Here is a 10,995-nt window from a genome sequence, read left to right as displayed (position 1 = left end):
GCTGGTATCATGTGTTTAAATATCAATGCTTACTATATCAAGGCTAGGAAATAGATACTTTTTAGTCATGTAGGGTAATCACGCTTTAATCTAACTTTAAATTACAATGCTAAATTGTCATGCAACAAAATTTATTTTGATACAATAAATATAAATATATAAGAGTATAACTTTTTATCTAAGTTACTACAGTAAATAGTTTGCCCGCACATTTTTTCTTTGCACATTCATATACGTAGTTTTATTTGGATGTCCTGCATCACACAAGTAATCATTGATTTTTATTAATATTTAATATCCCACCACCATACTGTGTACGCTTAATATTCTTAAATTAGAAATAATATTTGAATAAAATTGGAAAATAATTTTTTACACATTATTTGCCGCTTCCTTCTCGATGTACCTGTCTAAAATTGCCTCACTTGGATAATCTGGCACTGAAAGTTGCCTAAATCCTTCATCATCTACAAAGCAGATTTCATGTCCATCCTAGAAGCAATTATTGATATTTAACAAATTTATAAACTGCATATAGTATAACCGATAAACTTTCTAATAAATAATTCTATCTAATAAATATACTTACCGGATCGGCAAGAATAATAACTCGTACAGAAGCTTTCCCTGGTGTATCCAGAGTGATGAGATCAGTCAAGATTTTATTTCCACTGTCTTTGATACTTTTTTGAATCATCGGTTGTTGCGAATGTGGTACCGAGAAAGCGATACGCCCGTATGCTTTTGCATGATTAACTGCAGTGCCTAATACAAAGAATTGAACAATAATACATGTTGTTTGACATTTCGTTATATCGGAGCGCGCGAAATTTCAGTTCTGTTATTCGCGAACTTTAATTGCTTCTTTTAATTAAATTTAAATTATTATTTAAATTATTTCCAGTAATTTTGGGACAGCCTGATACGCTTACCAATGTCTTCAAATTCAAGTTTAGCTTGATCCTCATTGTAGCCCAACAACACGCTTTTATCCTTCCGATCAAATATCTTCAAGCCTAACATGTCCTTCCAGTAAGCAATAGTGCGTTCCAGATTGGAACTGGACAAGGTAACTTTCTCGACTGGATCTGTTCAAAATACCAATGCGTTGAGAAAGGATAATATCAGAAATATGATTTAAAATCGTTATTTTTCTCTTTTCACAATTTTGCAATTTTGTAATTTTAAATATCGTCTACATCATTGCATAAATTATTGTGTTAACACAATTGAATACTAACACCATAAATCAATTTGTTGTATAATTTTGCAATAATAAAATTATAGGATAAATTGCTTGATTTTTTATACTCACCGCTATTAGCAGAATGTTGCTCATTAATAATGTGATATTTGTATCCACCTGGTGCCTCCATCACAAATTTCCCATTTTCTTCATGCATTGGCCAGCCATTGGCACGTGCTCTGTCAATTATGTCTTTTGAACGAATGGTGATGGCTTTAAAATCATTACCAATCTCATATTTCTTAATTCCATAATTGTACGTCAGTTCGATTACAAAATGCGTGTCTTCAGGGCCATATCCTATCATCGTCTTGCTCCAACGGTTTGCGTATGGTCTACAAAAAAGATATAAACAATATATAAACAATATATAACAATTCTCAATTTCTAATCGCATGTTTCAAACACACAAATAATGATCTATTATATTTTCTCACAGTAATTACATGACTAATGACAGATTATTCACCCGTTACACGCTGCCTCACATCCGTCCGCAAATTCCTCGTGCCTCAACACCTGCAGAAGAATGATCTATGAGGTAAACCCATAATCAACAAATTGAATTGCTCCAAAACAAAAAGAATTACCTTCATTCCGAGAATCTCGCGATAAAATTTAGCCGTTAATTTACGGTCTGGTATCTTGAATACAAAATGTAATGCACGTCCGTTGATCATTTTTCTTAGAATTCTTGTCCAACCTTGATACAATCAACAGGATAAATATGTACAATTACAACTGACCACGATCAACTGAAATGACACACTGTGCCACCAGCCGCTTTTTCGCTCATGCGCCTGGCTACTGTAGCACCATCTGTGTGTTATACATGAATTATATGTCAAACAATGTGGAATGGACAAGAATACGCCACATCCACACCTTTTTTTAGATTGATTGACTTACGCCTCTTTTTATTCAAAAAGCCTTTCATTCAATTAAACAATATGTAATAGAAATAATATTACATCTCATTGATAACAAACCTCTAACTCATAACTCTCAAGTTCAATGGCACTCACATAGTTTGGAGATGTTTATTAAATTAACAATTACTTATAATTTTAAACATAAAATATATGGAAGATTTAAATTATAAAAATTTTAAATACATGTATAGCATTTCAAATATATATATATATATATAAATATATATATATAAATATATATATATAAATATATATATATAAATATATATATATATAGATTATATAAATTTGTTATCTACATAATTATTCAATGATTACTACTAAGTCGTCGTGATTAAAGAAATTTTTTAGTAGTTATTGTAACCATTAAGTAAAAAACTTCCCATTAGAGAAAGTCCTCTGTCGATGTTACCGTTGCTTCTATCAACAATCCAAAATCTAGTTCCGTAAGACTGGCTGTGAAACACAAAAATTGATAAGTTTTTTTTAAGCTGCTCTTCTAAGATAATGATAGCTCGTATTACAAATATCATTCAATCAATTCTCACCTTTTGCCGTAAGCAAATCCAAAAAGGTATCTAACGGCGATAAACGGTCTGCGGAGGGAAAAGCTGCCAAACCTGAAAACAATTCATGTATTATCATTTAATTCGTATTTATTGAATTATCGTTCGTTTATTCTACTTACTGTTGTGATGAGTACGATGTTGTAAGGATCGAGTACCGGTTCGACTTTGAGATACTTCGCCGCACAGAATGTTAGCAGCGTGTTCTCTAGCTCGCAACATCAAGCTAACTGGATGTAGCCATTGATTCAGGAGTCTTTTTCCGCGAGATCTGGGCAGCAGCGATAACAGTGCCAATTTTTGAACGACATTTTCTTTCGTATCGCTTATATCTGTAAAAAAATCGTCATTGCATGTCATCTGTGTGGGCAATACAAATAATAATAAATAATAAATAATAAAAAGTTTTTATAAAGATAATGTGATAATTTTTAATATAGCATACCAGCTAAAATAATCTTAGTAACGTCAATTTGGAGTTCGAATACTGAACGCTGAATGTACTGCAGAAACATGGAATACTTAAGAGTGCGGTAGCCGAGATAAGTGAAAAACGATGCGAATCCCTGCGGCGCCGGAAAAGCGATACTTTCTATGGAGTATCTGTAGCGCTGCAAAAGTACAAACAGCAACCACCGTCGTGCCTCATCCAGTTGATCTCTACAAAAGATAACGTTCAATCAAATATTCGAACGAGCGTGATAATTAACGCGTAAACAGAAATAATCGTCGTACATGAGATTAAAGCCACGTTCCTGCTCGATTCTTGGATCGACGCCAGCCGCTCTGCAGAGTATCTGACACAGTATGCGCGACGCTTCCAACTGCGCAGCCACGTATCTCGTGGCCATGGCGTGAACGTGCAACGGAGTACACGAGCTTCGCGGGTGCATCGTAGACGTGTGTGTGCCATTCTTCAAGAGATACATTGAGAGCTCTCGCAGATTAACCGACACAATATGCTCTTGTTTCGAGGCGGTGCAGCTTTCTGTCTCATTAAACGGCAAGCTTGAGTCCAGTTTAATGTTCCGATTGCCCAAAAAGTCTCCAAATGATACTGCAACAAATCTGTAATGTCATCGTTTATTGTTTAAATGTATTTTTACGATCCCGTTTGTTGCAATAAAAAAATATATCGAAACGATTAAACAATTTAATAAATAAGAATTTTAATATAATTTTAATAGTATTAATATAATAATTAATAATTAATATTAATAATTTTAATATTATTTTAATACACATTTTATTAAAAAATTAAAAGTATGTTAAATAAGCTGAAACGTATATTTTATAATAGTTTGTAAACCAATATGCAAGCAAGAGCACAGGTCGAATTGCACTATCTTCATGCCAATATATGCGCATGCGTTTAGGTACGCGGAGTCAGAGAACAAAATGCTGTTACCCTCCACTCGGCGACATTGGAGTGCTGCACCTCGATAACGCTTCCGGTTGATAACAAGCTAAAGACACTAGCAATTTCTCCGCGATGTGGCTAGGTTTAAATCTCGATTTATCGCTGCCATTTCTACTGAGCTGATCCCACAGTCTAGTCCACAGATCACTGCGATAAGGAACGAGTCGCTGCTGCGGCGAGAGTAACATTACCGACGTGTTCCAGAGTTTCTCATGGCTCAACGTGATATTCAGATCATTCATCTTTATATCGAAGGTCATGTAATCCCCAATTGTGGTAACAGGCAACAGCGATAGTAAGGAAACGGTGTCCGCGAGAAGATTCTTTTGTACCAGAGCGTAGGAACTGCCTATAAGTATCTCTTGCATGAAGCGCGCGATATCTAACGAGCGCGGCTTCTCCGCAACGATGGATACCAATTCCGCGATAACTTCCATGTCATTTTTGTGACAGAGGAAATAATGAAGTATTCCCAGACGTATCTCGAGCGAGGTCTCCCTGCGGAAAACCTCAATGAGGAAGTCCGTAGGAACCGTTAACTGCACGAGGTCCATAGTGGGCAAATCGATTGTCGATATGCTCGTGCTGGAGCTTGCGACTGATCCGTTCCCCTCCGAATGATTATTGATCTTTGCGTCTGAATTATTCTTTTTTGTTTTCTTGCTACTGCCGTCCAGGTCGAGCAAAGGTACCAAGTAAGAAACGCGGGGCGGGACCGACGGCAGCGGATTGCACAGGATGTGGCAGCAGGGCTCATGATTCATGCCAATCTCGAGGAGATGCGCAAACAATCCCGGGACGAGCACTATCATGTGATGGTTCTCGTAGATCGCGAACGTCGGTCGCATCAGCTTCGCGCGCGACCATGGTATACCTGGTATGACGCAATGGATCACGCAGCTGTGATGCAACAGCGTCACCGAGTACGCGAAGTGCACCGTGTTGGACTCGCTCAAGGAGTTGAGCACGTGCTGCGGTGGCTGGACAGGCCGATAAAGGTAATAGTGACAAACGCAGACTATCCCCTTGGAGTCGGAAACTACTATGAGATCTAGGGAACAATCGTGTACTCGCAGAGGTATAACGTCGTCCTCGTAAGTTCCACAGCTAAAGGACGGTGACAATTGTGGTAAATTTAATGGGATATTCAGCTGGAAAGACAAATATTATGAAACGATAACACCATGCGTCGCGAAATTATATTAGCCGGCATATTAGAGAAATATCGAAATTATTAGATTGCTTCACGAGAGTTAATTGTTAGTTAATTGTTAACTCATGTTGCGAACACTTGCAATGCGTTTGGACAATGATGTCTGTTATTTTCTTCTTATCAAATAATATTGTACTTACCACGGTTTCGTGCGGTAAATCGTCATGAAATTGAAGACCACTGAGTGTTGGTTTAGAAGACTTGCAATTGCTTTCATCGTCACCTTCGGTAATCACGCTTGCGGAAATTCGTCGATGATGTATGTGATAGAGAACCTGGTTGATCATGTCCCATTGAGCCCATATGAATGCCTTTACGAGCACTTCGGACTTCAGTTCCTTCATTGATTGCGAGTCACTTGATGATGTGTCAAGTTGAGCGGTATATATCAGAATACCTGGAAATGTGATATAATAAATAAATTAAACAATATGTCAATTAATAATTTTAATTAATGTCAATTATAAACAAAACAAAATTTATTATTATAATTTTTATACACTTTAACTTCATGTACATTTTAATGCTTTATTTTCATGGCTATGAGATACGGATTTGTATTAAAATAAATATAAACTGCTTTTTTAAAGCAAATCATTGATTTTGCAGATGTACAATAAATTTTACTCACATTCATGATGTATTAATACCAAAAATTTATCCACATCGGACTGTTCTTTTTCCCTGTACAAAAACTGTATTCGTACTTGTTTAGATCTCTCTACCTCCAAATTGTGTACTGTCTTATTTTCAGTTGTCAATTCAACAATGAATACTCTATAGAATTCTCCCTCATTAATGACGCCATCATGATCCGTGCATTGCATTTTCGGAGAATCTGTCGTTTCTGAATGGCTCTTTTGTTTCGTTACATATCCCATTAGCGTGTGACTCTGATTGACCGTAGCTTGAACAATGTTTAATACTTCCGGAAAACGGTGCAATATCTAAATCCACGATCAAAATTATTTTATATATAAAAAAAAGTGATGTTAACTTATATAATTTATATAAAGACATTATACTGGTGTCAAAAAATGTCTGTGAAAAGGAGAAAATTGTAATAATAATTGCAATTATTGAATTATTAAAAAGTATTTAAATATATTTGTATAGAAAAAGAACATTATAGCTTTTTGTAACTTTTACCTGTAACTCATTGTTAATCTGGTCGTAACAACCAATTACAGTACACAGTACAGTCCATCCATCCTTCCTTGCTTCTTCCGTCCATCCGACGAGTATCGATCCATCCTTTTCTTGCCCCAGTAGCTTCCATTGCTCAGCTAAAACAACAAAAAAATAAGTTTTTTCCAGATTCTGACATCAACTTAAATACATTTTGATAATTACAATAATTGAAATTATTTATTATGTCACAAATTTCTCTTTTTCACAGACACTTTCCTTTTGACACCAGTAGTTTTGTACAATATCTATCTTTAGATAAATTATATAAATTAATAGATGGAACATCACTCTTTTTTATATAAGACAATTAAGATATATCAACAATATATGTAATCTGATTAATAAAGTAATAACTTTGAATTACCTGTATTGGCATTTTCTGATAGAAGTGAACATAATTTTGCTGCGAGATTCTCTATCATGTCTGTCGAGGAAACGGTCCGAGTAATATGCGCTACGGGTAAATATCGAATTACAATAAACAAGTATTCGTTAAAGATTGCAGATTAGATACGCACAAGTGTTCTGATACCTCTATAACAATACTATAATTACCTACCACACAACACGACTGCTTCGAGTTTTGTCGTCTGCTGTTCTCGCAGATGGCCACTGCACACTGGAGTCGACATCCAATGAGAGCTCTGCTTTTCCAAGCGTCTCTATCCCTAGCAGAGCTCTCATTGGATGTCGTTCGTCGCCCATCGCGTCTAGTCCAGTGTGCAGTGGCCATAACACTGCACTCTTGTCATCAATTTATAACGCATGTGTACAAAACGGTTGCATGCCATACGGAATAGTGAAACTATAATCAATAAATAACAAATAGGTTTGATAACGACTATTGTGCGGTTATTAAAAAAATATCCAACGGTAAGTTTTTTGTATAATTTCATTGCCTTGTAATGATAAGATGTTTCCATACATGTATTATTTAAAGTTTTATAGGTTATGGTTGCAGGTTATATCTTGAGCCAAGTTATGTTATTATTATCCATAATTATAACAATAAATAATTTATATATTAATATATATTAATTATAATAATACATAAATAATAATAAATAACCATTAATTCTCTTAAAACAAATTACAGATTCATTAATATATATTAATATATATTAATATATATTAATTATAATAATACATAAATAATAATAAATAACCATTAATTCTCTTAAAACAAATTACAGATTCATTAACGCTGCACTATGACGGATATCACTTTGACAACCGAACAAAGGAAGTTCTTGGAAGAATGCGAGGAGGAATTTAAGGATCGTTACACAGAGAAAGACAACAGTTTCATGAACATCAAGATGCAAGAACTGAAGAAACCACCGATCGTCGACCCTTGGTACAACAAACCACGCAGATATGAGTGGTCACGTCACGATCAAACTCACACTCATGGTAGACGCAATCACTATTGGAATCGTCGTAATAACGATAGAAGTGAAAGGATGGACCGGCATGGACGGCGATAAATATTTAATGCATCATGTACAAAAACTGTATTAATATAGTACATGTAAGTGACAATGCCAATTGGATAAAATGAACCTTATTTTTAATTTTATATGTATATTTCGTTATAGTTTATGTATATTTTTTTATTGTTAGTATTAAGTATTAAAGGATATAGAAAAGGCTAGCTATGTAATAATCTACATAAAGTTAATTAAAAAAGAAAGAACAGATCCACTGTGAAAGGAGAAAAGATCACTCCTTGACCTTGTGTGCACCATCTTATGACTGAATATAAAAATAATAATACAATTTTCTATTTAATGTTAAATATAATAAATGTAATTAATAATTTCAAATAATTAAATTAATATTCACATATACACTTGTTTTATGAATTAATAATTATGAAATTTGCCCTGTTTTCTCAAAATTGTTTAAATTTGCACGTGGACTTTAAATGTTTGCCAGTATAACTTGTATAGGTCTATATACATATATAAATTTAACCAGATACTTCTGTAAAGCTCATATGTTTACGAAGATTTTGAAATGATAAACTGCTTTTTATAAGATTCATGGCAGGCTTAATAACATCATTGTTATTAGATTTATCGGAATAAGCCATAATTTCTTGTTGATCTTCTAACTTTTCTGAAGATATATCGAGAGCAGTCTTGGTTTCATCGCACGATTCTTTACTCGTGCCTTCCGATTTTACGTCCAATTTATTTTTATTATAGTTTGTCCAGCAATGTTTAAAATTCACCCAAACATCTTTACAGATACACAACTCCTCCACTAAAAACCAAAGTTAATTTATAGTTAGAACTTACTCGACGGAGCATACTTCTAAGTCTAATAGAACATTATTCAAATTTAGCAACATGTAGCACTTTCAAATAATAATAAAACATTATACTACTGCAGCGCAAGAGGTTTTGCGATAACAAGATTCATATCAACAAATAAAACTTGTACTCTTAATGTATAATTGTATATTTTGAAGTTTATCTCTACCGTATACGATCAGCGTTAAAAATATAAAAAATCCCTTAGGTACGCTTGTATTGAGTAACTCGGTGGAAGCCAATGCATAAAGGGTTGGCGTTTCGTGAAGGATCATTCCTTCGATAGTACTGATAAGCCATGGCAGATAAAGGTATGGAATTCCATATATATCCCCGATTATTAGCATTATTGTTGATACTAATGCTGTAAGCACGTTACCCATCATGGTTTTAATACTCGAATCTGCATTAAATGCGAGATTATATTTCATATGCGCTGTCATATTTGTATCATAAATAAATCATGGGACTATGAATTATTGTAATTAGTTACTGTTTCGGCGGAATAAATTATTAAAGGCGGCGGATCTCGTCGACGAGGTAGAACGGAATGAACCGCGCCAACCAGTTTCCAAAGTAATGGAACTCAAACAGCTAGTTAGGAAACACATTATGACCAAGTACAAGATCTTGGCCTAGAACAAGCACAAAAATTAAACTTAAATATAGCATGTGCACCAAATCGGTGTCATTAATAATTATCAATCAATCGATTAATCAACCAAAATTGTTAAAAATTGTATCATTTACGTCTCATATTCCATAATAACCGATGAAAATTTTAACACCGAAGATGAAACGCAAAGTTTCTCCAAAAAAATACATAATTTGCGTCTAAATTGCGAGGATTGATGGCTTGAGAGTTGGTTAATTAAAATTAATGATAAATTATTATACCGTGGATTTTTTTATGTGATTGCTGTCTTTAATTTTTGTGTCCAAGTGCGACGTTCTCAAGTCTAGAATCATGGTAAATTTAAATTTGTAGCTAACTTTTCCAAAGAGTTTCCTAATTATTATTTTGTTGATCGTTTAACAGTAATTATTTGTTTCACTTGAAGATTGCGTTGAACGTCATATCCAAATGAATAATGAATATAACTCATTAAAGAGAGAGAGAGGCTCGTGCGTGAAACGGCGAAACGCCTCGAGTGGCTCCTCCGCTCGAGCGGAAATTTAGGATGACCGGTCCGCGACGGTTCCGGTTGCTCGCGATGTTCGGGTCGACGATGCGCGAACGTTAGGTCGTGCATCGGACCGTTCACCGAGATCCGGACGGAGCAGGATCGGTGGAAGGGCGAGAAAGAAGAGAGGGGAATGTCGGTCACTGGGCCTCACCTCTCCATGACGACGACGACGACCACTCGCGTTGCCGAGATACTGTCTCATTGTTCCTCTTTTCTCCGCGCCGTGACGCGTGTTCCCTAGCATTCCTCGCCGTCTCTTCCCTCACGAGTGCAACAGTCCGGCTCAGCGCTCACACCGGCACTTCAGTGCTAGCGATAACATCGGAGGATTCTTTCTCTCGCGGGGAGCGGCACTCTCTTTTCATCCGCGGCCGGATGAAACGGACGGCACGTCGCCAGCGTCCGGCTTCCGTTCTGGAATGAATAGTTCTCGAATTGACAATTTTTTAATAGTAACTTCATCAACGGATATACAGCTTTTTATTTTTCCTTCGTCGATGAAATTCATGTCGTTTCCGAAAAATGGAAAATAATTTCTCTCGAGGAAAAATCCATCTTTCCTCGAAATGAAAAATGTGCATAAAGAAGCACTGATAGAATAATTATAGCGGAGCGGAATTACAGAGGAAAATTGACAAAAGTTCCCAGAATGATCCGTTCGGTTTTGCGCGTAAATGAACGTGGAAATTGAGCTCTCCCGAAACCTCTTAACGCTAACGTTTAACGCTAAATGTGGGCTGAGAACATCAGCCTCGTGCATGAAAGATCACGCTCGTACATCCGTGACATTTGCGCGTGTCGGAAAGACGTACGTGGGAAAGACGCGGGTGAAGTCGAAAGAGCGCGCGCGTTTGCGTTTCGTCGTGCGAGTTTTCACGGAACGAGCGCGACTCGCGTAGCCAAGCGTTTCGAGTACCGTAAA

The 10,995-nt window shown here is 35.9% G+C and overlaps 3 protein-coding genes across 10 annotated transcripts; 1 reads left to right on the top strand and 2 right to left on the bottom strand.

The window, feature by feature from the left end:
* Positions 1 to 116: 116 nt before the first annotated feature.
* LOC105276591 (glyoxalase domain-containing protein 4) lies at positions 117 to 1,979 on the bottom strand. Of its 2 annotated transcripts, XM_011334335.2 has the most exons (6): positions 1,837 to 1,979; positions 1,716 to 1,765; positions 1,316 to 1,581; positions 933 to 1,088; positions 590 to 765; positions 117 to 492 (listed from the first exon to the last, which is right to left on the bottom strand). In XM_011334335.2, exons 1-6 carry the CDS (start codon positions 1,924 to 1,926, stop codon positions 373 to 375), a joined length of 858 nt encoding a protein of 285 aa, XP_011332637.1. In that variant the 5' UTR covers positions 1,927 to 1,979; the 3' UTR covers positions 117 to 372. The 2 variants fall into 2 exon arrangements, with proteins under 2 accessions (XP_011332637.1, XP_011332638.1); XM_011334336.3 differs by lacking the exon at positions 1,837 to 1,979 and having other exon boundaries at positions 1,693 to 1,760.
* Positions 1,940 to 7,302, bottom strand: LOC105276592 (protein pigeon). Of its 6 annotated transcripts, XM_011334338.2 has the most exons (12): positions 7,124 to 7,302; positions 6,933 to 7,022; positions 6,527 to 6,663; positions 6,009 to 6,324; positions 5,518 to 5,774; positions 4,153 to 5,315; positions 3,480 to 3,812; positions 3,190 to 3,404; positions 2,867 to 3,076; positions 2,727 to 2,798; positions 2,562 to 2,634; positions 1,940 to 2,065 (listed from the first exon to the last, which is right to left on the bottom strand). In XM_011334338.2, the coding sequence occupies exons 1-11, from the start codon at positions 7,299 to 7,301 to the stop codon at positions 2,564 to 2,566; spliced, it is 3,042 nt and encodes a 1,013-aa protein (XP_011332640.1). In that variant the 5' UTR covers position 7,302; the 3' UTR covers positions 1,940 to 2,065; positions 2,562 to 2,563. The 6 variants fall into 6 exon arrangements, with proteins under 6 accessions (XP_011332640.1, XP_011332639.1, XP_011332641.1 ...); XM_011334337.2 differs by lacking the exon at positions 1,940 to 2,065 and having other exon boundaries at positions 2,529 to 2,634; XM_011334339.2 differs by lacking the exon at positions 1,940 to 2,065 and having other exon boundaries at positions 2,529 to 2,634; positions 7,128 to 7,279.
* On the top strand, positions 7,300 to 9,359 carry LOC105276593. Of its 2 annotated transcripts, XM_020030771.2 has the most exons (3): positions 7,303 to 7,441; positions 7,762 to 8,099; positions 9,095 to 9,359. In XM_020030771.2, exon 2 carries the CDS (start codon positions 7,780 to 7,782, stop codon positions 8,053 to 8,055), a length of 276 nt encoding a protein of 91 aa, XP_019886330.1. In that variant the 5' UTR covers positions 7,303 to 7,441; positions 7,762 to 7,779; the 3' UTR covers positions 8,056 to 8,099; positions 9,095 to 9,359. The 2 variants fall into 2 exon arrangements, with proteins under 2 accessions (XP_011332645.1, XP_019886330.1); XM_011334343.3 differs by lacking the exon at positions 9,095 to 9,359 and having other exon boundaries at positions 7,300 to 7,441; positions 7,762 to 9,025.
* The last annotated feature ends 1,636 nt before the right edge of the window (positions 9,360 to 10,995 follow it).

This window comes from Ooceraea biroi, chromosome 12 (assembly GCF_003672135.1).
Source record: "Ooceraea biroi isolate clonal line C1 chromosome 12, Obir_v5.4, whole genome shotgun sequence".
Taxonomy (NCBI): Eukaryota; Metazoa; Arthropoda; class Insecta; order Hymenoptera; family Formicidae; genus Ooceraea; species Ooceraea biroi.
This window is presented reverse-complemented; position numbering and strand designations above follow the sequence as displayed.

Excerpts from the sequence above, each read along its gene's own strand:
- LOC105276592 (XM_011334338.2), bottom strand. The coding sequence starts at position 7,301 with ATGGCCACTGCACACTGGACTAGACGCGATGGGCGACGAACGACATCC. Across the intron at positions 5,775-6,008 it reads GGTATTAATACATCATGAAT|GTATTCTGATATATACCGCT; the intron begins GTGAGTAAAATT and ends TCACATTTCCAG. Across the intron at positions 3,405-3,479 it reads GAACGTGGCTTTAATCTCAT|AGATCAACTGGATGAGGCAC; the intron begins GTACGACGATTA and ends TATCTTTTGTAG.
- LOC105276591 (XM_011334335.2), bottom strand. The coding sequence starts at position 1,926 with ATGATCAACGGACGTGCATTACATTTTGTATTCAAGATACCAGACCGT. Across the intron at positions 1,766-1,836 it reads GCGAGATTCTCGGAATGAAG|GTGTTGAGGCACGAGGAATT; the intron begins GTAATTCTTTTT and ends ATTCTTCTGCAG. Across the intron at positions 1,089-1,315 it reads GCAACATTCTGCTAATAGCG|ATCCAGTCGAGAAAGTTACC; the intron begins GTGAGTATAAAA and ends TATTTTGAACAG.
- LOC105276593 (XM_020030771.2), top strand. The coding sequence starts at position 7,780 with ATGACGGATATCACTTTGACAACCGAACAAAGGAAGTTCTTGGAAGAA.